General features: G+C 32.4%; 3 protein-coding genes and 1 pseudogene across 7 annotated transcripts; 1 reads left to right on the plus strand and 3 right to left on the minus strand.

Moving 5' to 3' along the window:
* Positions 1–1,993: 1,993 nt before the first annotated feature.
* On the minus strand, positions 1,994–2,429 carry LOC149519550 (uncharacterized). Its single transcript, XM_089758157.1, has one exon. It carries the CDS (start codon positions 2,425–2,427, stop codon positions 2,143–2,145), a length of 285 nt encoding a protein of 94 aa, XP_089614283.1. The 5' UTR covers positions 2,428–2,429; the 3' UTR covers positions 1,994–2,142.
* Positions 2,430–3,008: 579 nt separating this feature from the next.
* On the minus strand, positions 3,009–3,542 carry LOC149519551 (uncharacterized; annotated as a pseudogene).
* A 1,715-nt stretch (positions 3,543–5,257) lies between these two features.
* Positions 5,258–9,991, minus strand: LOC111316143 (uncharacterized). Of its 2 annotated transcripts, none has more exons than XM_022918259.2 (7): positions 9,453–9,991; positions 9,275–9,363; positions 9,018–9,156; positions 6,721–6,819; positions 6,475–6,597; positions 6,005–6,270; positions 5,258–5,901 (listed from the first exon to the last, which is right to left on the minus strand). In XM_022918259.2, exons 1-7 carry the CDS (start codon positions 9,616–9,618, stop codon positions 5,791–5,793), a joined length of 993 nt encoding a protein of 330 aa, XP_022773994.2. In that variant the 5' UTR covers positions 9,619–9,991; the 3' UTR covers positions 5,258–5,790. The 2 variants fall into 2 exon arrangements, with proteins under 2 accessions (XP_022773994.2, XP_022773923.2); XM_022918188.2 differs by having other exon boundaries at positions 6,005–6,273; positions 9,453–9,985.
* A 10,358-nt stretch (positions 9,992–20,349) lies between these two features.
* LOC111316381 (putative protein phosphatase 2C 12) lies at positions 20,350–25,690 on the plus strand. 4 transcript variants are annotated; one of them, XM_022918374.2, is made up of 10 exons: positions 20,350–20,711; positions 21,131–21,425; positions 21,729–21,900; positions 22,731–22,884; positions 22,968–23,031; positions 23,488–23,595; positions 24,027–24,152; positions 24,294–24,529; positions 24,714–24,916; positions 25,028–25,690. In XM_022918374.2, the coding sequence occupies exons 2-10, from the start codon at positions 21,228–21,230 to the stop codon at positions 25,051–25,053; spliced, it is 1,287 nt and encodes a 428-aa protein (XP_022774109.1). In that variant the 5' UTR covers positions 20,350–20,711; positions 21,131–21,227; the 3' UTR covers positions 25,054–25,690. The 4 variants fall into 4 exon arrangements, with proteins under 4 accessions (XP_022774109.1, XP_089614284.1, XP_089614286.1 ...); XM_089758158.1 differs by having other exon boundaries at positions 20,464–20,782; XM_089758160.1 differs by having other exon boundaries at positions 20,510–20,782; positions 21,701–21,900.
* Positions 25,691–27,832: the final 2,142 nt, after the last annotated feature.

The following is a 27,832-nucleotide window of genomic DNA, read 5'->3' on the forward strand; positions in this document are numbered from 1 at the left end:
CCTAAATCGTTCGATCAACGTCAAATACCTCGAGGGAGGTAGATAGAATGATCAGTCTCCGTGACGAAGACGTCACGAAATTGAGTGGAGGAAAATGTCACATGCACTTGCTACCTGAATGAAGCTTTTCTGGTATAAAACCAATATCTTTTTTTTCTCGTAGTGATTACTAAGGAATGGCAATAACTGAAACATAGAAGAAACCAACCTGTTTTTTTTTTCCTTTTGTTATCAAAGAACATAAAGTGGAAAAGCCAAGCGTTCTTTGACTCGAGGATTGCTATGGTTGAAATACCATGTATTTTTTTTTTCTACTGCTACACAATTTGCTTTTGCTTTTGTTGTTATAGTTGTCAATGTTTTAAAGTTAACCAAAGTTGCGTGACAAGGAAATGCAGGCAATTTTTGCTGTCGGCTATTATGAAAAGAATCAAAGCAGGATTTTGTGGGGTTCTTATTGCCTACCCGAAAATCTTTAACTGAGTTGAACTCTGAATTGGATTGTCTTTATTTATGTAAACTTCAAATTGTAATACTACTAGCTAGTATTTACTGGACCGATGGAGCACTAAAGTTGGCCGGGAAAAACCCTCGCCAACCAAGTTTCTCTGAGCTAGAACCGGCCTAATGAAGTAAAGTAATTACCTTATTCATGCTCTCTTCTTTCATTTCACATGTCACAAACTCAAATAAAGCATGGGAAATTTCAACTAGGCTTGTAGACGACCGGGATCAAGACAACCTTTTTTTTTTTTTTTCTTTTGCTTGAAACGATCGTAAGGAGAGATCCAGGGCTTTAAGAAGCCTGGCCCTTAGGGCTTTTCCATAGGAGGCAAAACGCTTGACCAACTGACTAGTTCTAGTCAAGAGGACTAAAATTCTAGCTTTTGCCTTGAATCTTTTGGTTAGTGGTTTCTAGCATTTGCCACAAGCATTTGCCTTGAATCTTTTGGTTAGTGGTTACTAGCATTTGCCACTAGCATTTCCCTTTAGCTTTTCCCTCGAATCTATTGGTTAGTGGTTTCTAGCACTTGCCTCTGGCATTTCCCTTAATCTTTTGGTTAGTGGTTTCTAGCATTTGCCACTAGCATTTCCCTTGAATCTTTTTGGTTAGGGGTTTCTAGCAGTTGCCTTGGTTTGTGGTTTAAGTATATCATTCCCTTAATTAAAATATGCAAGTGCACAGGTTTTGAATTCAATCATCCGCGTGAGATTTTATAGTTCAACTGATTGAGAATCAACAGAAGCAGCGGACAGCAGCAGAGTACCTAGACAACACAAGGCAAAAGCTGGCAGCCAAGGCCACCAAAAACCAAATTAACAAGAATACCCATACGTGTTAGTATTATCTCTAAGTTTCAAAGGAGCCATTTTCTGGCATATATCTTACAGCAAGTAAAAATGAAAATTGTTCTTTGATATTCATCTAGATGATCTGAACCGACAAAAATTCTAAGCACCACTATGACAGTGGGGAATTTGAAAATCCCGACAAGAGAGTAATCATCAAGCTGATTATTGTTAATATTAATTAACAATGATCAGATCAGGGTTAAATTATTAAATGAAGATTTGCTGACAAAAAATAGAGATAATATAATTGTTGTGCATTACTAAAAGTGCTAGTGATTGTGAACAAGTGCGCACTGCATTTTCAAAGCTTTTACAAGTAAAAGAAAGGCGTATAAGCCTTCGAGCCCCACAGAAATCCAAGAGGACCCGTAATGTATCCATTGCTGTATAAAATTATACTCCTGGAGAGAAGGGTATTGAAGTCAAATGAAACTAATGGTGTTCCATAGTTCCCGAAATTGAAGGGAGGGGAGGGGTTGCCCGGTTGGCTCCTCTAGTAGAGGAAGCTTTTATCATCCAATGATCGCAGTTGGATCCTGGAGAAATGGTCAAAGGAATCCAGAATCTTTAAAGAAGGATTTGATGGTTATACTACTAAAAAAGAAAAGGGTTTCTAATAGAATATCTAATGGAGAGATCATCATGGGGAATGTGTGTGGGTTTGAAATTAATTCAGAAAACAATAAAGCAGCGATTACTTACTGTAAGGTACCGTTTAATCATTAAACTCAAAATTTCTAAGGTGAAAGTTCTCATCCTTGTCAATACCAACAAGGCAACAACCTTTATTCAACCATTCAAAGAATGAAAAGCTTCATCAAGCTTTCCAGCAGCCAATGCATTACATCCCGCATCATAAGCCTCATCAGCCATTCGGGCATCATACCTAGGCGAATCATGACCCTTGTTTCTCGACAAAGGTGAAGATGGGTAGTCAAAGAGAGGTGTAGCACGTGCATATTCAAGACTAGTAATAGCTGTGTTGATCTCAGCCATGAGAGCCTCAGGTGTTATTGGAAAAGTCTTCACTCCATCAAAGACACTGTAACGAGAATTTGCTTCCCTAGAACCCATCTTCTTCCAAGAGTCTTTTAGTCAAATGACCAGGGTTTCACTTTCCATTGATCTCGTCTTAGTCAACATTCAATTAAAATTTTGAAGACCACCAAGGACATTGTCCCCAACTACCGGTCCAATTGTTTTTGCCTTTGGGATTGGCTGATCCTCTTCTGCTCTTTTTCTGGCTTCTTGGCTTTGGTACTATGAACTAGCTTTAGAAAATTACTAAAGCCAAGGCTAAATGCTCTGTTCGAAGCCAAAGAATCAAAATATCCATTTGTTACTGGGAGTCTGGGACCAAATGCAATGTTACAAGTTCCATCCTCCTATGTCAGAGGAAGCATGTCTGGTTTTCACAATGCTACTCATAGAACAGCACCAAACATAATCATATTCTGATAAACATATTCTCAAAAATCATCAAGGAAACTTTCCTCAAGATTTTTCAGTCAGTCTAATGCTACACGATACAGAATATCTTCAACTGTCCCTGAGGTTGTCATAGATGTCAGCAGCTTCACTTCATATCTAAAGCTTTCCTATGACAATTAAAAGAATAACTTGATCATCAATCAGATGTGAAAATGGAAAACCAATCACAAATAAGCTTCACTTGGAACTTTAATATCTGGATTTATCATCAGATAAACAAGCAATGAACAAGAACCACAAGGGAGAACAACTGATGCTGGTAAAGCATCAGCAAGGGTCCTTAAAGATATCTCAGTCCCATCCCTCAACAAAGTGCATCCCATTTTACCCAACTCCAAAGAATCAACTGAGAAGAGATCCCCACATCAGCACGGGTAAAAGAGCTCCATAACTTCTCCAGCATCTTCAATCATCATATCCTCTAAGCTGATGATACCTTCTGAGGCCACTATATCCCATCTTGAATTGCACAGCTCACTATTACCAACTGCACGTGACTTGGGGTCACCAAGGATTTCCCAAGCCTTATGAACGCTTAAAAATCTTTCTCCTGATTCATGAGCAGAATGTAATTAATCTGGATGAGAATTAAGGACAGCAGATCAATAACTTGCACGAGTTTCTTCATAGCTTGCATCTTCCTTCACAGACAGAATGCCATAATGGGTTTCATGAATGGAGTTACTTTCAAGAATCATGGTTCACAAGCAATGGTAACAAGACTGATATCACTGCAAATACATAAAAAATAGATTTCACAGAAGGTTATCACTTCAAATTTACTGAAAAGAAACCTTAGTAAAAACTATCACTCAATAGTTTAAAAGGTGGACTTGATGTTCTTCAATTTACAAAACACTGATAAAGGATGGGTTTTTTGCATCATGGAACCTCCCACATTCGCCTCCCCTATTCAGGGCATTGTGGACAAAATTGAAAGAATGAATGGTTAGTTCATACTACTTCACAATGACTTCCCAATCCAGACATTCACAATCAAATGACAGATCCTATTATTAGAAGCCATTATCCGAAACTCTTTTAACTGAAACTTATGTCTGATTTTTAAGAATAATATTGAACATAACATGTAATCCTCAACAAAAAAAGCTCTTCAAGGAAAAAAAAACCCTTAAAAAAGCAGAAACTTTTCCATAAATTTGAGCATGTTGATGAAACAACAGCCAGTTATTAGGAGATTAAAACAACAAATTTTAAAAATCAAAATGAGATAAATTAAACAATAACGAGTAACTAAGAACATGAAATTCTCAGCCCAGTATAAATTAACCAATTAAAATAGCACTCGAAAGCCCAAAAAAGTGCGAAAAGCAAGAACATTGACCGCCAAAAAAGATAAATAAAATAAAGAGAAAAAGATTCATACCAAAATCAGTTAAATTTAAGGAGTGTAGTCCGGTTTGATAAACCCTAGGCGTATACAAAGAGTCGGTTAAAGCGAACCCTTCCTTTCCTCTTTAGCTTATCATGGCGGCGCCTCCTAGAGCGGAGGACAAGGAGATAGACAGAGAAGGGAAAACTGTGGCACGTCGTCGTTTCAGGTTCATGCTTTTGCTTTTCACGAGTTTGGAGTCATCTAGTGGTTTGGTTGGGGGGGCTCATGAAATATCCATGTCCATTTATATTTTAAAAGCCCAAAGGCCCGTAAACAAAAATTTCCCCCGCTTCCACTATGATTTTTTAAAAAATTTATGCATATTCTTTTAAAATAAATTTAAAAATTAATATAATAAAAAATAAGAAACAATGTTTTAGTCTCGTTGGGAAAAAAGTTTTAAAATACTTATTGATTATGTATGAAATAATTCAAAAAAATATTTTAATTACTTTTATTTTTTTTTCACAGATATTAATTTTACTCATCATCCAATGAAAATTTTAAATTTTTACTCAAATGAAAATGAAAATTAATATTATATTGTGAAAATGATAATGTTCTTAAATTTTGCTACATATAATATATCACTCATCCCCACTCATCCCGTGCTCTCGTGCACATACTCTATATATATATTTAATAAATAAATTTTTATTAAATAATATAAATTATTATTTTATATTAATTAAAATTAATATATTTTTATTTAAAATATATAATAATATATTTATAAAAAATTACATAAATATGTAAGATAAAAATTTCTTTAAAAAGTTTAAAAAGATATTTTTTTATGTTTTATTTTTTTTAAAAGCTATAAATGCGAAAATTATTCATACTCATTAAATACTCGTGAAGATAAAAATATATTTAAAATATCTATTGAATATGAATACAAAAATGAGTATAACTTAAAAATTCCATAATAATGATAGAAATGAAAAATACTCTACTCTCCCCATATCATATCCATTGACATCCCTACTTGATATAATTAAAGATGAAATGGACCAATGTATAAAGGTTATCAAAGGGCCTGCTCTCAAAGTTGAGATATTATAAACAGGTGGAAATTGAAGAAAATGCAAGTCTGTATTGGTCTTGATGGTGGGACTAACTAATGCAATCGCAAGCCAAGGTTCCCATATTCTAACTACAGAAATATCATTTTGGTAATCAACCAATCCAACTTTACCCTAACAAGAGATCCATTTTTCATCACAGACGAAAAGCTTTCCCTGTCTATTACTAAAACCTCACCTCAGCAGCCACAGCACTGGGGACTTACACATCTTACAATCCATCAGTGCCGACACCAGCCAATACACCTTTCGTGGTAGAAAAAATTTTACTAGTTGTCAAAAGTCCAGTTTCCCCTACGTTTCAAGGAGACAATATATATATATATATATATATATATAAAGTATAATAATAAGAAAAGGTCTAATTTTCTTGATCAGATGTAATTGTAAATGGGGCATCATAAAACTAGAGTAAGCTGCATCTCAAATTGACTGCCCACCGTGTCTTTGTTGATCAAAATTAGGTCATCCAATAACTACACCAGATACCCAAGGAACAATAACAGGCGCAGTTGGGTGGCTGTTTCTATATGCTTCAGAATATCTGTCCTTAAAGTTCAGTCTCGGCTTCTCTGACTGCAATTTTGTTTTAATAAAGTTTTAGTTTTGAGTTGCCAACAGCTTCGGTTAGGTGCAAAAGTACAATGAAATGCTAACTTAATGGATACAAAAGACTTACAGATTTCAGCCAGCACTCCATGTGTTTGTGTTCATATTTATCTGGGGAATAGCAACCAGTCTCAGATGGACAATAAACCCATATGTTGCATTTCTTTTCACCTGGCTTTGCAACTTTTGCGTGATCTAAGCAAGCCTGGCAGCAATCAGCTGCACTTTCTTTGTGATGGGTAAGACCCCATCTAACAGCCGCACCACCATAATCTGTATGAAGTTCAGCATGGCATTCTGGTGGAAGACGTCTCCCAGCTAGAATTTGATCTTCATCTTCTGAATAAAAGAATAACACCTTAGTGACAGACATTTCTCACCACAATTTTTCAAACCTCTTCTTTGAAGAAGAGGTTCCAAGTTCAAATCCTTATTCTCAAAACTATATAAAAATATCATTTGAAATCTGCTATATTATCTTTATAAGAGAGAGAGAGAGAGGGGGGTGGCTTCGATCAACTGGAGAAATTGAACAATTACCTGTATCTTCCACATCTTCCGGCTTATCATCATGTTCTTGATTACTGATTTCGGTGGGAATCCAAAGGCCAATGTCTCCTGACAGCACAGCCCAGTTGGACTCCAAGACTTTTACTAACATCTCTACAAAATAGTAAGTCAGACCGGTAAGCTTAACATTCTGTGGCATGTAAAAAATGCTTAAGCATTTCATCTCAATGATAAACTAAAGAACCAAAATATACCACCTTTCAGATTATGAGTTACCTGCTTCCTCTTTCAAAAGAGTTGAATTCAACCCCTCTCCTCCAAGGGCCAACCTTTTGGCTTCTTTTATTTTCTCCTTGCGCCAAGTTTCAACCAATTCTGTTAATCCAAGAAGAATATCAACAAAAAATAAACTAGTAAATTATAATGAAATAAATACCCACAGCTGATTAGAAGTCCTTAAACATGAGACCTGCATTAACAATGACTACTTTCAAAGAACTCTTCTGACACACAGCAAATACTTGTAGGATAACTCTTACCTAATTGCCAAAATGGGTTTACTTGGAGAATTGGGAGTCTTGTTGAGGAATTCAAAGCATATAGTCTATAAGAGTCTATCCAATCCTGTGTTAGTTAAAAACAGCTTGCTGCTGATTTGGAAGCAGCATTACTTAGAGCATATCAAGATTCCATTTCTATGAAATTATAAAAGTATGGTCTCTAGATTTAGAGCCGGTCAGCAAGCAGCAACAAAATAATCCAGATTCCCTTTACAGAAATTAATATTGCCTGCTGAAAATGAAAAACTAAAAAAGGGTTCTGGCTCATAATAGTTCCGAAAATTATCAATAACTATCAGTTTTCAACCGACATACACATTCAATTTGGGCAATGTCAAATCCATGAAATGCACAATTCCCAACATAATATGTACTGTGGCCTCTTTAAGATTATTTCCTTGAGAGTTAAGCTATTTTCTTCCTATCTTATATTCCTAAAAAGTCAGCAGGAATCCATGTAATGAGGTATAAGTCAAAACCCAAATCAGAACATAAAAAAACTCACTCCTTCCTACACCAAAAGAAAAGGGAACAAAAAGATATGTATAAATGGCTCTCCAAAAGCACCAGAACCATATAAAGACTCTTCTATGTAATGAATTATCCATTCTAAAAGTCATACCAACAGCAGAGGCGCATGGCTTATTACCATGGCAAGAGTTGAAAAGGTACTGCAGTTGTGTCTTCAAAGTAAGGAGAACAGAGGATACTTGGCTTCTAGGAAATTAGGTGAATGGAACATGCATAGCACTCTCAGACATCATGTAATCAAGTACTCAGCTCCAATTTATGTCATAAAGGAATATGATACCAGGAAAAAAAGTCACATGAGTAAAAGCATGATGTGATAAAATAACCATTATACGCTAAAATATTGTAAGAACTACACAAAATTTGGAAGGAGAATTTAATGAGCAGAAACCAATAAAAAACCTGATTGCTTTTATTTAATTTTACTGTTAGAAATATATTGCTATGAATCAAAACCCTCCTTCAATAAAGAATCACGATGCATAATATGTTTTTTCATTGATTAAACAAATAAAAGAAAGAAAAGAATCTTGACACATCATAACCCAGCACCCCACAATACAAACATTGCATTTCATCTTAATGCAATCAGTCAGTTAACCATGATCTTCTGCAAATTATTATTCAGAGTTAGCCCTCAATTCGAGTAACTTAGAAGTACTAAAGAATTTATCTATCCATCATTTATAAAGCAGGTCCATTCTTGGACTATTGGATGACATTAGATCGATAAGATTATGGCCCTTGATAAGATGTAAGAAAGAAAGTGGAAGCATAACATGTCATACCTAACGGAAATTAAGCAATATGAACCTAGAGGCTAGAGCATTAATGCACTTAAGAATTGAACTTCCCTATTTTTATGAAGCTTTTTGAGGTATTCTTCTTAGGGAAACACATCATAGATGACAGGAACAAATTTTCAAAATGGATTTCTTCAAGAATTAATGTAGATTTCCATTTGCCTTCTGAGAATATTATCCCTAAGAAGCTCATGTTCCAGCAGCCATAATCTTTCTACCAAAAATGTGCATAATTATCAGATACTAATCTATTTTGGGGTGAAAACAGAATAATCATGCCTGCATATCCACAGAATTAATTTTGCATGCATAAAATTTGCGATGTCATTATTTCATTTCTTATATCTACTACATGCTAAACCAGCTAATCACACATCTACAAGTTGCCATAATAAGAAAGCAGTTAAGACTTAAGACTTTGATTTATTCAATAACAGATTATTCATTAACTTGTAATATTTGTAGTTGCCAGCTCATACAAAGATTGTAATCTTTGAACTTACACCTAACAGTCCTATTCCTATACATCATAAATGCTCAAACTTTGTATAGCTATATTATAATAAAACACTACTTACTAAATAAGAATAAATAGAAATAAAACATCAAGTTAACTTTAAACTGTAATATAATCGAACAAAAAAATTAAAAACTAAAAGAAACTAAGGCAGACACCAACCTTGCTGCTCACTGATGTTGGCATTTGGTCTCAAACTTCTCAATCTCTGCAGGATTTCATCAGTTATCTTATGTTTAACTGCCTGTGGCAGTTCAGCCACTGATTCTTCACTCCAAAATTCATGCCTTAATCGCTTTACCTTGATTTACAGACATCAAAATTCAACAGCATCAGTATAAATTAAAAACATTATCACCAACAAAATGGGAGGAATCCAAAATATATATATAAAAATAAAATATGGGTAATTTGCAAACCAATTTAACAAGCTCAATGGGTTCACTTGCTCTTCGAATCTTAATTGATTCTGCCATTTTCCTAATCTGATCTGGTGTATACTTTACAACTACAAAAAAAAAAAAAAAAAATCCAGAAAAGTAAAACACTGATCAAGAGATTTTATCAAAAATAGGGGCAAAGCTGATAGTGACTTACCATTATCTTTATTGGGATAAATGTAGAGAGAAGAATAGAGAGAACAAAGAACATAGAGAGCAATAAAAATGTTGATAGAGCAAACAATCAGAGTGATTCTTTTATACGAGCACTGACCCAAACCGGAACCAAAACCGCCCCATTTGGCTCTGCCTTCTCTGGCCATCTCCCTCTCCGTTTTCCCTCCTTCCTCCACTCCCTCATCCCACCATATCCCTTCTCTTTCCTTTTTTTGCTTTCCCTCCCCAAACAAATCGATCAAATGGGATTTACCACATCAAACCAATCAACCAAACTCCCTTTCTTCCCTTTAATCTTTTCACTTTCCAAGCCACACAAAAATGGAAGCACCCTCTACCAGTGAACCGTTCTTTTGGGTATGGGTTTTCTCAAAGCTAGGGGAGAGGATGATTAATCATTTGTAAAGTGGGGATTAAAGTAATGATTGGATTTTAGCTTTTCGATTTCAGATATATGTTGGTTGGTTTCGTGATTAAACAGTTTTAATTATGAAGCCAAAAAAAAAGGCGATTTACAACTTTAAAAGTTTTATATTTTTTTGGGAGCCTTTGATTAAAAGTTATTTCAAAGATTTTTTTTTTTTTTAAACCTTTTTGTCGGCAACCCTGTTGTAAATTTAGCTTATCTTCATTCAAAGCTGTATGGGATTTTCATATAAAATACTCCTCCCCCTCTCATGTTTTTATTTAATGTGTTTATGTAATTAAATTTGTTTTAATAATTTAATTATAACAAAAAAATAATTGTAATAAGTAGCAAATCATAATAAAAATATTAACAAATAATAAGAAAAAATATTATAAAGTAATAAAAACTAATAATAAATAAGATTAAATAGAAACATCAATAAGTAATTCAAAATAAAAAAATTAAATAACACGCAAGAAAATATAAAGTAACATATAAAAAAATTAAAACATAAAAAAACAGTTTAGCACATAAAAAATAATAAATCATTAGAAAGCAATAATAATAACACATAAAATATTTAAAACTATAAAAAATAGTAATACATTAGAAAAAAAAGTATTAATAAATAAATAAATAAGTAGTAACAAATAACAAAAAATAGTAAAATATAAACAAATATAATAACAAATAAGAAAAAGTAGTAACAAATAATAAAAATTATAAGCCATAAGAAAAAATAGTAATATCTCATAAAATGTAAAAAAATCATTTAAAAAAAAAAGTTACTACACATATGAAAAGGTATTAACATTTTAGAAAAATTATTACATTACAACAAATATATAAAAATAAGAAAATAAAATAATACATAAAAAAATAGTAGTAACAAATTAAAAAATTAGTAATTACTTTTATGTGAAATTATAAGAAGGAATATAAAAACTTATAATACACAATAAAAATTATAATAGAAAGTTTTATCATTTTTGTTTCAAATCACATATTTTAATGTTGCATTACTCAAAAAATTATATGACTGTGGTAACCAAAAGTTAAACAACTTTATAAAAAAGTTGTGAAAATATAGTTTTTATCACTTTTTGTTCTCAATTTTTCAAACCATTTACGCTATGAGTGAGGTGGGCCTTTTGCAACAAAGTCTATGTTTTTTATATTTTTAAATTTTCAAGTTAAATATAAAAAGGGAAAGGAAAACGTGTATTGAAATCAATATTAAAATCAAATGGGACAAATCAAAATTTTATTTCAATTGATTTAAATAATTGTTTTTAAAATATGATATTAAGTAAGTTTAAAATTTAAATATTAATTTATATAAATTTATTTATTTTAGATTGCAATCTTCTTTTTAAAAAAAAATTGTAAATAGCATCATGTCAATAAAAGAGGCAAATATTCTTTTTGTATTTTGATCCGACATATTAAAAATTCATATCCCATTAACCACATAAATATTTTGAGTTTAAAATTTAAAGTTCAGTAAATAAGGAAAATCAATGTTTTATAATTCCACCTAATTAGAATTGTTATTTAGTTATTTTCTCATGAAAATTATTTTTTTACTTTTAATGTGTAAAGTATCTTATCTCCAATTTTTTTTGTTTACAATTTCTTATCTACGCGACAAATGTCCACTTTAGGACACAAAACAATTTATAGATTTGTTAATAATAATTTTGAATTTTCACATATAAAGGATAAGCTTAAACACTTTTTATGAGAAATCTATTCTTTTTAAGATAAAAACGAAATTATCTCATTTGTTTTTATTATAGTAAAGTTTGCATTCAAAAGTAAATATCATGGGAGATAATGGAATAGATACAATCAGTTCATTAGAGAAAAAAAGTATTCAAACTGTCAGATAATTATTGGAAATAAAATAAAAGCATTTGTAGGTAACAATAAGCATATACACATATTGACGATAACATATCTTATCAATCATTATGATTTTTAAATTTATTCTCAAATTTTATATTTAAATAAAAACATTATAACTTATATAATTTTATCTCTAAATTTTTATCGATGTGAACTATTTATTTTAAGACACAAAAAGAATTTAATAATTTTTTAATAATATTTTTAAGTTTTCGTAAATAAATGATATAATCAAAATATCAATGGTGACAGACATGTCTACCTTTTAGGATGAAAATGAAATTACATCCACTTGTTTTTATAAATCGTAAACCAATCATTCATGGCCTTAGAGCTCCCTCTTTCGTTCCTTATTGAGTTATTGTTTGTAAGAATTTTTTTATTTTAAGTTTGAGGTATTTTAATAGGAGCACCAAGAAGAAACTTTTTTCATTAACTCAAAAAATCAATGTGGATTCGTTAATTTTCTTACAAAGCAAAAATGTTTCATCTACTATGATTAAATTGTCTTGAAAAATCAAAAGATTCACAACCACCCTTTCGTTTTTGTTTCATTTCGCTAATACAATCCTTGCACGTTGAACTCAATTTTTAGAAAAGTAAAACCTTTCAAAATACTTTTTGACAATGATTTTTAAAGATATTGACCAAGTTGTGCCCATTTTCAGATATATACCTAACACCTCTTTTTGTTTATTTGATGGTTAATGGTCTTTTTAATATATAATGAGTTTGTGTGTAGTATCAAAATAAAAACTTTGCTCTGTTTGATACATCATTTTTTCATTATAATATGCAATAGCAATAGTTATTTAATGTTTTGTACATTTGCAAGTAGTTGTTATTGTTAACAATAAAGAAAAAAAATGAAAATAAAAATAAAAATAAAACAGACTCTGACCTAAGGTGAACTTTTTCTTCAATTATCTTCACTTGAAAACCTTCATTATAGATAATTTTTTCTTTCATTTTTGTGATAACCTTTAGTTTAGACCATTTCAATTTTTAGGTTTATTTTAAAATATACAGCAAAATTGCTAGCAACTCAAATTTCTATCAGATATTAATTTGTTCACATTGCATTAATAAAATGCATTTTAAGCATGTTGATTTTCTTAAAAATAGAAGTGTTAAAGCAATAATAATAATAATAATAATAATCATAAACTGATAAAAACAAAAAAAAAAGATGTTTAAATTAATTCTTTTTTTTTTTGCTTATTATGGTAGGTTTAGTGCTTTTTTTTTGTACTTTATTAAATTTATGCATATTGAGTATGTTGAGTTTACAATTGAACTTTATGGAAAGATGCATTCCTCTAAAAACACGTTGATCAATTTAGTTAGTGCCCTAGATACCTTTTATATAATAGTTTCATGCTTGCCTTCTCCTAAGAGCCAAGAAATTTTGTTATAGTTTCATGCTTGTCTTTAGTAAAAAAATTTGTTATTACATCTCTAGATCTTATCATGGAGGATTCAATTTGAGTGCTTTTTTATAATTTGTTCAATTTAGTGTAGATATTATATGAATTTTTTATGTGAAATTATAAGAAGGAATATAAAAACTTATAATACACAATAAACAAACTATATGCAATATAAAAACTTATAATGAGTTTGCATATAGTATTAATATATAATGAGTTTGCATATAGTATCAAAATGAAAGGTTTGATTTGTTTGCTCTATCATTTTTTCATTATAATGCGCAATAGCAATAGTTACTTAATATTTTGTATGTTTACAAGTAGTTGTTATTGTTAACAATAAAGCAAAAAAAAAAAAAAACACTCTCATCTAAGATGAATTTTTTATTCAATTATCTTTGCTTGAGAACCTTCATTATTAGACTTAGCGTTGAGATTAGAAAGGTTGAATTAAAGAGAATAAACTCATTAGCAGATTATTTGACTAATTTAGGTATGTAGAAAGGTTTTATTTTTTTATTTTTATTTTTTTAATTGAATTTGTTTTTAATAGATTATGTTTTTCTAGAGCTTTAGCCTTATATTATAAGTCTTGATTTAGCTTGAAGTGAAAGATTCTTTTACGAATAAAAATCATATTTTGGGTAAAATTTTTTTTAATTGATGTAGATATTATACGAATTTTTAATTAAGACTTATATATTTTGTTTTTAGTTACTTATCAAAATTATTAGTGTTTCCTTAAATTATCCTTTGAATATATTATTTGTGCTTTAAACTTTGAAACTCTTTATACGTAATATTTTAATATTATATTATGTAAATTTTTTTAATATTTGATAATTAACTTTTAATATTGAATTATATAGATATATATTATAAATTTTTTATTAATTCTTCAGTGAAGCGTGAGTTAATTTTCTAGTAAAAGTGAAATTTGCTTACAGATAAAAAATTTTAAAACTTAAATAATTTTGACTTTTTCATTCCTTTTAAGCATTTGTGTTTTTCAATTATTTGATAAATATAAATATGAAAAATTAATATTTAATGAGTAACACTCAACTTAAATTCAAATAATATAACTTAAAATCATTATTAATTATAGATGTAATGAATTAACAATATAAAATGAACAAAAATTTAGTTATAGATATATTTTTATATAAGAAAAGTATTAGTTGATTTTATTTTGAAAATCAATCGAATCAAATTGAATTAAAGTAATTAATTAAAATAATTAAGATTAACTTAGATCTATTTATTATAACTATTCAAAAAATACATTATGTATATTATTATATAAAAATTATTTTATTTTATATTATATAAATTATATTCAATTTGTTTCATCGTTAGTTTTGAATATTAATAATTGATTAAATTAATTAAATAAATAGATTTTTTAATCTGAATAAATCAAATTAAATTAATGCCTTCTCATTGATTTCAATCGAGTTTATCAATTTCAATAGTTAGTACTCATCCTATTTTTGTGACGTCAATTTTCAAAGCCACATTTATTTTCATACCCATTATTTTTTATTATAATATTATAATTATCCAATAAAAAATTTTTAAATCGGTTCCGCAAAATTTTAATTAAAAAATAAAAAAATGGAAAATTTGAAGACAATAAGAAAAGGAAAAGTGAGGGCGTTCTCCTACGGTCGGCTTCAACTGACCAAAGCTTGACTTGAAAGTCAAACATAAAGTACTCATCCAATTATCAACCGACACGGCAGAAACTAGGTGTATTTCTGTTATCTTAAATGTATATAGACAAGTCGGTTTGGAAAAGCTAGCGGTTGTAGGAATTGAATGATATAAACGATCGCAGTAAATCTATTCTAACATAAAATGTACGGTGACTTTACTGCGATGCAGGCTGTGCGTGTTTTTAGATCAGTCGTCACGTACATGCGACAAGCCCTAATTGGCGTTGGATTACAGACCTCGAAGCTTTGAAAGAGGGGCTAGAATAACCTGTTGATTAGGACGTGGTGCATTTTATGTTAGATAAAAATTTTTAATTATTGATAAATAAAATTAGTTTTTTATTAATTTTATTTATATTTTAAATAATTATATTTGAATAAAAATAATTATTATATGATAAATAGTTATATTTATTTTATTTGAATGTAAATAAATTATTATTTATAAAAATCATAATTATATAAAAAATTATAATCATTTAAATAAAAATTTATATTTATTAATTTATTATAAATAAATTTTGTAATATAATCATTTTCGTTGTTTTTGATTGAAAAATTTAAAATTTTATTATATTTTAAAAACATAATTACCTTTAAAAAAATATTAATCATATCTCAAAAGTCAAAATTTTTTTAATATTATTTATTTATTTTTTCTAACAACGTGATTAATAGTGTAACTGATCAAGTTAATATATAGCATTATAAACTCAATTTTTAATTTGAGGTTTGAAATTTAATTTGAGTTTGATCGAATTTTATTTTTTTAATTTGAATTCGATTCAAGATAAAAATTAAATTATTTAAATTCGTTTGATTAGACTCGATTAATATAAAATTTTTTTAAAATTTTTATATTTAAAAAATATTTGATTATTTATATTCAAACTTGAATTAAAAATATTTTAATAATTAAAATAATAAAAATATATTAAAATAAAAAAATTTTGATTAGAGTGAGAAATTACTCGAATTTAATATAAAAATATCTAAACTCGATTTCATTGATAAATTAAATTATTCAAATTTAAATTTAATTTAATAATAATTCAATTAAATTTAAATTTTATTAAAACCGAATCTAAATATTTTACGACTATTAATACATCCTTAACATTTCTCGACATGATAAAATGCTAGAAACTGATAAGAACACGTGCTAAACTTGATCTGACTCATTAAGCCGTGAAAAGTATTGGATAAAATGGTGAGAGCAACCTATATTGTGTTTCTGTTCGTGCTGTGTACAACTATTGCTTGCAGCATTACCTGGTGATGGCATCAATGAGGAACTGGTTCATTTCTCTGTGTTCACAACTATAAGTACCACTGATATACAATGTTTACCCTTGCAATTCCAAATGATCAAATGTATCATAATGAAACATTTGAAGCTCATTTGTATCAAACATCATTTCAGTTTTCATGATGAGTTTTCGTGTTTTTATGCTACAAATGAACCAATTAATTATCTATCAGAAAAAAAAAAGGACAAGAAAGAGATGAAATTGTAAAAAAAAAAATCATTTCAAATTTTGATTTTGAATTTGATCGACTCATTTAAGAATGAAATCTCTTAATCTCTCCCAGCTCTTTCAAGCTCTTCTTACCCAGTCTTTCAAACCCCTTCGGTTTGCTCTCTCTGCAATTTCTTTATCAATTTTTAACTTCGTACTAAGCATAAGCTTACTTTGGTAAGTTTATTTATTCCCCAACCAGCAGAAATAACAGGTGAAGCGTCGGACAGTCGAAAAACAATTGGTTGTGGTAAGGAGATCGGGTCATGTAGCTAACAAACCCGCCCCTGTTTTCAAAGAGGTGATTGATTTCGTTAATTCTGTTTAATGGTATTAATTGAAGTTAAAAAATTTGGCATTTATTTCACTTAGTTCTTTTTAATAGGTTGTTGTCGAAAAAAGTGATGATACATTGAAGGTATGCTGGTTGGAGTTTTTGACTTTTTTGTATGTTTGATTTTAGTTGGTGATTGAAACTTAGTACTATTGTTAATGATGTTTTGTGGTAAATGTAGGATATCTAAGATTTGGCCAACCGTGTGTATGCTTCGGATGAAGCCAGGGCAGAGGCTTTGGAGAAAGCAGAAAGCTTAGAATCTGGTTTAGAGCCCTATTTTCCTTTCTTCATAAAGTCAATGCTTCAATCACATGTTACTGGTTGATTTTGTCTGGTTTGTCTATCAATTTAATCGAGGTTTTAATTGCTCTTTGTTGTTGTTGTTGTTTATTCTCTCCATAGATGATAACTAGATAGCAATATCATAGATTCATTATGGCTAATGACTTCTGTGTGTTAATACATGTTTTTGAAAAAAGTTTGGGCTTTTGGCCTTCCTCTACATGCCAATAATCGAGATTAGAGAAGTTCTTAGTTCTTGTTCCACAAAATCGGATTTTGAAAACAAAATTATGTTTAGGGTAGAACTTGCTTATTCTTTATTCCAAAATTAAATAAAGAAGGAATTAACAAGATGATAACATAGCTTAGAAAATCTATTCGTATATCAAGATTTGGTATATTGCATTTGTTTGCTGGTAACCTTTTTTTTTTTTTTTTCCTCTTTTGAACTGCTTCTACATCCAATACTAGAATGAATGACTTTCGTTTGTGTTATTTGAACACTTCCCCTGCTAGGCATGATCATAGAAGATGTGCATCATTTTTCACTTCTCATATCAGTTACCCCTAATTATAGAGTGTAGACTATAATAATCTCATTGCTGATCCATTGTTTAAAAACCGGTCTCCTATTATACTTTTGAACGTAATAAGAATCCTTTGTTAGACCAAGAAATCATGTGGTATTAGTTGGAAACTAGGAATTTTGAAAACTTTTCCTATATCTTTACTTAAGGTTAGTTGTCAGCTGATTTAGTTTGTGAGAGGATTTGAGATTGATCATTGCTGCTGATAGTGATGATATCTGCATGTTTTCACCACAAGAAAACTTGTTGGTTTTCAAATTTTAATTAGAATGAACAACACTTGACCTTCCCTTGTAATTTAGGTTCCATATGACATTCATCAGTTGGTTTTTAGAAATATGGTTTGTGATTGCAGTATACAACCCCTTTCTGTTGCCGTTGGTTTCCATATTGCTTTGACAAATCAAGGCATCTGCAATAAAATGTGTGTGGATGTACAGCGTTTGATAAACCATTAGCTGTTGTATCTTTCCTTTCCAACAACATCAAATGAATCATCTTCTTTTGTTCTATATTTGTAAGACCACCCTTTGTCTATGTGGATGAGCTTTCTCTAGGGAATTATTGCAGTGAGATATATTGTGGTATATTGTTATGCTTTGATGTTTTCAAGGAGGCATGCTCACTTTTTCTTTTTGGTTTTTGAGGTTTACATCATAAGGGTGAAAGGTTCAACAAAGTACCAAACTATAAGCTTCAAACAATTGGAATATTGGAGCCATACCAGCAGAGTTAGAGTTCGGGTAATCATTTTTGATGCATATGTACCTGCTAAAGCTAGATAATCATTAATATTTCTTAATCTCTTGAACTTTATTAGTGCTATGTTATGTAATGATTACCATCAAATTTTCAACAATTGTTATCAAATTAGAGTACGTGCAATAGAATCTTGATAAAGACATCCATCGATTCTCAAATCCACATCTTTTTCCTTGTAACTTGCAAAATGTGGAATTTGTTGCATACTTTGTTAGTCTTCTGGGTTTGGGACCTACTAAAGTTCTTAGGAATGAGACATTCACCTTGCCTCTCACTCTATTGACATTTCAAGTATGGCACATGATTTGCATATCAATAAATCTAAGAGAAAACCGAAAAGTCTATCACTGTTATCTTTTTCATGGGCCAGAAACTGGGATACTTCACTTGAAACTTCCATTTCAAACATCAAACAAGCTTTTTTAGCAAGGGAAAGTAAGACAGGTTGGATAAGAAAGGCTGGGATTGTGGTCTATATTTTGATGTAGTGATAGCTGTAGCAAGGATTTGCTGACTTAAACATGGGTAGACTCATTCAGTGCAGTCAATATTCTATATCTATTTTTTTTTGCATCTACTTTGAAGCCTTCCAGTCCTATGCCCCCACTGTTATTTCTTTATATCTAATCAACATTGGATTCACTTGTTTTTTATTAATTTCCCTGTTGCAGGTAAACAGGTTTAAAGGAATTCCCATTATTTTGCCTTTAAGGTTTGTCAAACCATATAGTTGAGAAAGTACTTGTCCTTGTTCATAAATTTACCTAATCCCAGGACCCGCAGATTTGTCTATTCCAGCTTTAAACTATTTTATTAACTATATATTAATCAAGTTATTATTGCGGTGGGTTTTTTAAGACAATAATTCTAGTATATATGATTGTCGATTTCATATTTAATACGTGTAAAACACAAAATTATTAAGTTATAATTCATACTAACATATTAAATACAATTCATTATTTAATTTTTATCGAACTTATTTAATATTAATTTTATTAAGATTTTAAATTATATCATTTTTATTTTATTTTTTCATATTATATCATTGTGTCACCTACCGTATTACGATTAATATCCTCATGTTTAACTTTTTAATGTCAATTCCAACTTCCAAGTCCAAACACAGATAATTTCTCTTCCATATATCACTCCATAGTTGATGCAACCAGCTAATATCATTCTTCTGATGTTTTCTTAGAACAAGGCAGCCCTGACTAATACATGTTGACAGGTTTCTTACCGATACAAACTCATTCCCCACGTCACTCTTTTCCAGCCTTTCCAGCTTGCAATGCTAATAGACAGAACTCTTAGCTACCACTACTCAGCTTTCCATGAATCCAAAACACACCCAAAAACAAATATTGTCATTGACATCTTCATCACTTCTTTCTCACGCGCCATTTATTACAACTCTTAATCTTTTCACGCCTTTAAGAGTCCAATTGTAAAACGCAAACCCCAACGCGGTAGAGTAGAGACATTAAAGTTTTATAATCACGGGGTTACCTGCGAGTGGGATTGTTTTGGCTAATGAGATTGTTAATTGGCGCCGAGAATTTCGCGGTCGACCAGACGGACGTCGAAGGGTTAGGTTGGCAAAGACAGTGGACAGTTGGTTCCTAAATTAAGTGGGCCCATCGGTTTAGCCTGTCTGGTCCCCACCAATCTCACAACAACGTGACAATAACCGGCGGAAAAATAAAAGTTTCATTTTAAATTAAATAAATATTATATTCTTTTTTCTGCTTGCTTCTCCCGTGTCGTGAGGAGCTGGAAAATTGACAAATTGACTTAGTCCCCTCATAAGTTTTTTGCTATCATGCGCGTACGCGTAGTTTTGCTTAACTGGCGCCCTGGAAACCGGTAAACGTGTGACCCACGAGTATATTTCGTTGTGGGCCAGTGTCCACAAAAATACTTTCCTTATGATCTTTTGATTCTTAATCATCGTTAATCCAACGGTCAAAATGGCCCCAGCTAATGTGGGGGCCAACGGTCAACATAGCGTAACTAGATGCAACGGCTTGAAAACGAAGGGGTTTTTTTTAGAAGCGCGCCGTTTTTGCCACGTCGGAAACGGCAAAAGACCAAGAAGAAAGCTGCTGCTGCATTTCCATATGAGTGTTCTTTTTTTTTTTTTTTAATCTCTTTTTTCTTTTCTCTCTTTCAGAAAAAAACTTTTCAAATCAACAAAATAAGGATTTTTTTCAGAACGCCGGGATCCGATTTTCTCGATCGCAGCGACTAATCCAATTCATCGCGTCGTCGTCTTTTCTCTTCGTGCGTAATCTCCTTCTTCCGCTGCTATCAGCCGTTTCTCTTCCTCCTCCTCCTTCCCTTCTCTTTATTCTGTAATTTTCTGTTTTTCTTTTCCTTCCGATATCCGCATGGAGATTCATTTTATTTTCTGTTATGATTAATAGATTCGTAGGAATATTTGTAATGTGTTGTTGTCTACATTGACTCAGATTTTTTTTTAATTTAGTTTTTTTTTTTCGGTTTTGATGTAAAATCTGATCGTTTAAATTTTTTATGCATTAGGTTTCCTATTTTTTCGAAAATATCGATGTTTTTGCTGTATTCATTGTCGTCTAATCACTTGATTGTTAATATATAGTTTAAAACAGACGATCATTGATCGATTCAATTCTTTATTTGATGAGATTTGATTATTGAAATATGCAATGTGTATCTTTCAGGAGTTTTCAGTGCAATTCTTTGAGAGTTAAGAGGCATTGTTTTAGAGAAGGGGTTTTAGCTACGGGTGTGGAGTTTGGATTTGGAAATCTGGAAACAATGTCCTCGAAAGGCGATCATCAAACCGTGCCGCTGTCGGTTCTACTGAAACGAGAATTAGCAAACGAAAAGATCGAAAGGCCGGAGATTGTACACGGACAAGCGAGCCAGAGCAAGAAAGGTGAAGACTTTACATTGCTTAAAACCGAATGCCAAAGAGCAATGGGAGATGGTGTCACCACATTCTCAGTTTTCGGGGTATGAAGTGAATCAATGCTAATCACATACTATATGCTTTAGCACAAAGTTGCCTGCTTCACCATAAAAACTTTTAATTTGCATCAATGGAATATAAGGGTTTAGAAACTTTTGTCTGCTATGTATATTGGTGTAATTATCAGTACAATTTGTTTGGTTTCGCACAAATATACTTGTCGTCATCTATTTGCTTTTGGAAATTCTTGGAAAGATCATTTTCTAAAGTGATGCTTCTTTAATGTTCTTTATTGTTTTTTACTTTTCTCCTTTTATAGGTTGGTCATGCTAAACCATTTTTTGCAGCTCTTTGATGGACACAATGGGTCTGCTGCTGCTATTTACACTAAGGAGAATCTCCTTAATAATGTCCTAAATGCCATTCCGACAGATCTTAATAGGGATGAATGGGTTGCTGCGCTTCCAAGGGCTTTGGTTGCAGGCTTTGTTAAAACAGATAAAGATTTTCAAGAGAGAGGTATGAGATGTTTTGTTTTGCTTTTATGTAAACTATCTGAGTATAGTATATGTTTAATGGCATAACTTTTGGAAAAAAAGGACTATTTGTCTAGATATAAATTTTAATTTTATTACGATTGTACAGTTACTTTGGGAGTGGTTGCTACTATTTGCAAATTGCATCTCTTTCATGCACTCCTCTATAATGGCTTGTTTGCTTATATCCATTAAGAGTTAGATTGTATCCTTTTTCACTAAACTAACTGTTTTATTTTCTCAATATCATTCCTTTTGGTGCTGCTTTTTGCTTTCTGTGAGGTCCATCTAAGATGTGGAGTTTTACTGATTTATATTAAGAATCTCCCTGGAGAAACATGCTTATATGTAGGAAGAGTTGCAGTTTGGAAGTTGATCAATATTGTTTTGTGATAGTTGATTTGCATTATGTGTGGTTACTCTGGTGGTAAGTGTGTTAGCTATTTGGTTATGGACGTTATCTTGGAGATGTAGTGCATTCTCTTGTACAACAAAAAGGGGATAGCAGATTAGCAGATGTTTATCTCTAGATCAGCTTGTCTAATATTCCTATGATCTTATTATAGAAGATCTTTAGTTTATGACTATTTTTTTCTGTAGTTAACTGATAGTGCTTGAGATGTCAACTTGAAATTGGTCTAGATATAGTGAAGTTGGCACCACCAATCAGTGTACAGCTTGATACTTTACCACCTATACAAACAGAAACACACCAGGCAGTTTCATCAATTAATTATTTTCCCTCTCTACTTATTTATGATGATTTTGCTTGAGCATAAAAGCTCACGTACATAATTATGGTTTTCTTTCCAGCAAAAACATCGGGAACAACTGTAACCTTTGTGATAATAGAAGGATGGGTTATAACAGTTGCATCGGTTGGTGATTCCTGTTGTATATTTGAATCATCTGAAGGTGGAATATATTACTTGTCAGCTGATCATAGGCTTGAATGTAACGAAGAGGAGTAAGTTATTGACTTAGTGTTTGCTGGATTTTAAAAGTTTCCCCTAAATATTAAGGTCCTACTTCCTGTTTTCATCTTATTAGGAGGGAACGAATCACTGCAAGTGGGGGTGAGGTTGGTCGCTTAAATACTGGTGGTGGTGCAGAGGTATCTCCTCTTTTGTACAACTGTGCTTCTTGTTGTTTTTCTGGATTCTTAGCCTTTTCTTTCCAGCAGTGAAACTTAACACCCTTGAGATATATTTATGTGAATGGATGTGCAACCACAATACTTGGAAACACAATCTAGAAGCTAGTTTCAGACATTACAGGACTCTGTGGACAAGTATACCAGAAAGACATTAAAACTTGATAATTGATGTGAATTAGAGGGGTCCTTTGTAAAACTTACTAATTATAGCTGTAACAATTGTAATTAGCAGCAACTCTTTATGTATCTATCTTGTTTAGAAGTAGATTTAAGAAACATGATATTGACATGCTTGTAAAAGATGCTAAATAGGTTCTCCAAGGAGAATTTCGGTATCTGCAGTCGAGGAAAAAACTGTGCTTGATTAATTGTGTGGGTCAAAGCTGGTGACCTAATGGTAAAGTTATTTTGTAGATTGGTCCTTTGAGATGTTGGCCTGGAGGCTTGTGCCTTTCACGATCCATTGGCGATATGGATGTTGGGGAGTTCATTGTTCCTGTTCCATACGTAAAGCAAGTAAAGGTTTGTTTTAATCTACCTGCACACTCTATTTGATATCTGTTATTTCTTGATATAACTTTTGAGCTTAAATATTGTTTATTGTACATTTCCTTTCAGAGCCCCTTGCGAATATATTTTTTTCCTTACACAACTTTGATAAGAAATTGGATATGTACTTGGCTTTAATGAATTTCCTTGAACTTGGGACCAGTATCTTTTCTGAATTCATGATAGTTGAAGGACATAGTAGAGCTATTAATTTCATATCCTCCTGTGTCCCATACTCACACATTGAAGTGCTTTTGCATTTGGATTTTTTCTCTCTTAATATTTTTTTTACCCTAGTCAGCTAACTGTTTACCCGTGGTAGTGTTTTTCTCAAGTTAGAAAACCTTTTCCTTGACTTCTATTGTTATTAATAGTGTATTTTACGTACTAGTTATTTTCTGCAGTTGTCTATGGCTGGTGGTAGGATGATTATCTCCAGTGATGGTGTTTGGGATGCTTTATCAGCTGAAGTAGCTCTTGATTGTTGTCGCGGAATGCCACCAGATGCTGCCGCTGCACAGATTGTGAAGGTACGTTCCTGAATTATATTTGTCCACACTATGCTCTTCAAATGTTGCTGCTGGGAGCACTATGCCCTTCTGGCTTTGCAATATTTAGTATCAACTGCCTTTCTTCATATGTTTTCTGATTCCTTGGTCTCCAATGAATAGGAAGCTTTACAAGCGAAGGGTCTTCGAGATGATACAACCTGCATTGTTGTTGATATCTTACCACAAGAGAAGCCAGCTGCTTCTTTGCCACCACCAAAGAAGCCCGTAAAAGGTATGTTCAGGGCCATGTTTCGCAAGAAGCCTTCTGAATCGTCTTCTCATGTTGATAAAGAATATATGGAGCCAGATGTGGTGGAGGAATTATTTGAGGAGGGATCTGCTATGCTTTCAGAAAGGTTTGTGCTTATGAGAATCCTGTATTTGTTGAAATATGAAATTTGTGCTTTGATTGTCATTTCAAGGATCAGACCATATATCTTTCATTTGTATCTGTTCTGTGGGGCATAGCTTTCTATGAATGAGGACAAGATGGTGTTGTTTGTAGTTTTATCTCACGAGGAACACTTCTGCTGGATACAGGTTGGATACAAAATATCCATTGTGCAACATGTTTAAGCTGTTCATGTGTGCAGTCTGTCAATTAGAGATGAAACCTGGAGAGGGTGCTTCAATTCATGCTGGCTCATCTAATTCAGTAAAGTTGCGTCTGTGGGATGGTCCTTTCCTTTGCTCTAGTTGCCAAGAGAAGAAAGAAGCCATGGAAGGGAAAAGACGATCAGGAGGTAATGACAGAACTCCCTCGCTCCCTCTCTCTCTTTCTTCTTTGCAAGTTTATGTTACTAAAAGACCCTTGAAATTTTTTTTCTTGTTTCTCCTGTTTTTCCTGTTTCCAGATAGACATAGTAGTGAAAGTGACTAGCTAGACGTCTCCAACTACTGTTGCGTTTTGTGTTCACTAACATTTGTTTTGGAGGTGGTCATAAATGGCAAAGATGACGCATTCTCACTATAGTAACTCCCTTCAATTTCTTATTGGGGGGCATCAAGTATTCTGCAACTGAGGATCCATTTGGATCTATACTCCAAGTCAGAAGAGCAGAGTTGAAATATGTGTTTAGATTTCTGTTTTCTGGCTTCAGGAGTGAGAAGACTTGTGTTTACCTAAAGTGAAAATTGAAAAAGAAAATGAGAAAAGATAGGCCGGAGGTTTTGATAGACTCGGCAGTGCATAGTGGCATGCCTCAGAGGTAATTCTTTTTTCCATCAAAGTTCATCCTATTGTATACCAGTCACTCCAAATTTATAGAGCTAACACTAAATGATTGTTGATTTCAGTGTATGTTATAATATATAGGGAGTTTGATGAGTATTCAATACAAAGAAGTTAGGAAAAAACTTGTGTGGGTAGTTTGCTGAATGAAATTTGTTCATGTATCATTGATATTTGTTCCTTCCTTTTACAATTGGGAAGGTAATCTTTGGAATAGAAAAAGTTTCAATCCCATTATTTTTTAAGCAATGCATTCCTCTTAACTGGAGGCTTCTTCATCGGGATATATGCCTAGCTCAAAAATTTCTGGTTCTATTTTCAATTTATTTTAATTAGCTGTCGTTGGTTAATCTTTAGCGATTAGCCATGCACATGCTTAGTTTATGAGTATTATGTCTTGATGTTCTATGATGATACCTAGTAGCTGGATCTTGCCGTGTCTGAGGATGGATATGTTGAGCACAAGAGTGGTGGTGTGTGTTCACATGTCACAGTTGGGACCAGCTTTGCTGTGGGGGACGGCACGAGTAGACACCTCTTGGCAGGAGGATGTTGACTCAGTTAAGATACATGTGAACTCGCTTTCCACGCCCCCTCTCTATAGCATTCAAGTTTCCTTAAGAAGGCAAGTTCCCTACTTCTTCCCTCATTGTTCACATTTTGCTTTAGATATGTAGAACAGAGGGAAACAGAGGGAGATCACATATCAGATATGCAAAACAATAGGAGTTTTCAGAACAAAAACTTTGCATAGAGAAAACATCCAAAGGATCACATCATATGAGTTTCTTTCTTGGTTGCATGTTTTTATGATAATAAGATTTTGAAAATCCGTAAGGAAAGAGAGCGGAGAGTGGGGAATTGTTGGCTTTTCTTCTCCCATTTGACTATTTCTGTCTTGGGGGGAGATATTGAGTGGCTAGCGGCAAAAGCAGAAAAAGGGAGAGCTTCCCCACCCAAGGATCTTTATATGGGTTTTGAACGTGAAATCTTTGTTTTATGTCCTGTTTTCTTCTTCCCCTTCCCTTCTTATCTCTAGAGAAACAGAATAAGATTTTGAGTGGCGAAGATGAGTCAGTCCACCACAATAATGCCTCCATGATTGAGATGTTGACCTTAACTAAATGAACAAAATTCCTCCATAGGCAGTCTATTATGGAAGGACCACTTTCAACACGTGTGTGTGGGTCTACCATCTCACCTAACTGTGGAAGTTTTCTTCCATCTTTACTTTCCTTCCCCAATCCATCTTTCTGATTACACTACATCCCACACCCTCTGATCTTAATCCGACGCTTCGAACTTCTTGTCACAAGATCAAATGTTGACCAATCTGCACATGGTGGTTGTTCTTCCTAGTCTATATTCTTAAATTGACTGATGAATAAAAACCATTGCACCAACGCTGCTTTTACAATTTGCCCGTCATAACCAAGCCAAAGCTCTGTCACTCCTGTTGAGTTCCTGATCAAACGTCAATGGTGGGGTCGTCTTCTCCTCCCCTACAATGAAACCATTTGCATTTTACACAGTGCAAGGTCAGACCTCTCTGTTTATCTAAATTCTTTAAATAAATCTTCCACCAGGAATCAACTCTTAACTGCAGAAAATGTTGGATATGACGCGTAATGATCAAAATTAGCTTACAATAATGAATGTGGTATGTCAACTCGGGTCCATTCAAAGAAAATTTTGTATAAATGCAAATCAACATGATTAAGAAAGGGAAAAGAAGAACGTGTATTTCAAATTTGTTGAACCATGGAAGTAGACTCGGACTTTAAACATTTAAGACTTCAAAAAGTTGTTTGAATGACATCATTTCCTTGTCAAGATGAGCTTTTTGAAACAACCTCGTTTATCCCAAAACAACATACTAAATGAAATCTCAACTCAAAAACAAACTTTCCCATTGTTAACTTGCGTGCAAAAGGAGAAGATAGGTTACTCCCGGTAACAATGAAAGGAAAAAAGTGTTTGGTTATATATTCCAATCCCAACTTTCTAAGATTCCTCTTGAAATGAATGCACATCTTTCTGTGTATATTGGACATGACTCACTTTTCTATTTTTTTGGCCCCTCGGCCTTCCCAGTGGCAGAACAAGTCACACAAACACATGTATATATAGACATAAACCCAAGCATAAAAGTTTTGCTTTGCCATTCCATCTGCCTGTTGTGGGCAACTTTGGATTTGTGTGATCTAAATTTCTTTTGATCAGAAGTTCAAAAGCTGTAGGATTTGACAAGGACCCACCAACCCTTTTGAAACAAACCGCTAAACGTATCGTTTCATCTCCTTGGAGCCCCAATGGCCACCAGACCCTTTCTCTCTATTGAAGAATAATGCAAAAAAAAGTAACCAAATATTTATTTGTAAAAAAGACACGTTAAGCCCAACTGCAGTTTGACAACAAGCTCTCTCTA

This window comes from Durio zibethinus, chromosome 3, assembly GCF_047325235.1.
Source record: "Durio zibethinus cultivar Kanyao isolate XHJ-2024 chromosome 3, ASM4732523v1, whole genome shotgun sequence".
NCBI classification, from domain to species: Eukaryota; Viridiplantae; Streptophyta; class Magnoliopsida; order Malvales; family Malvaceae; genus Durio; species Durio zibethinus.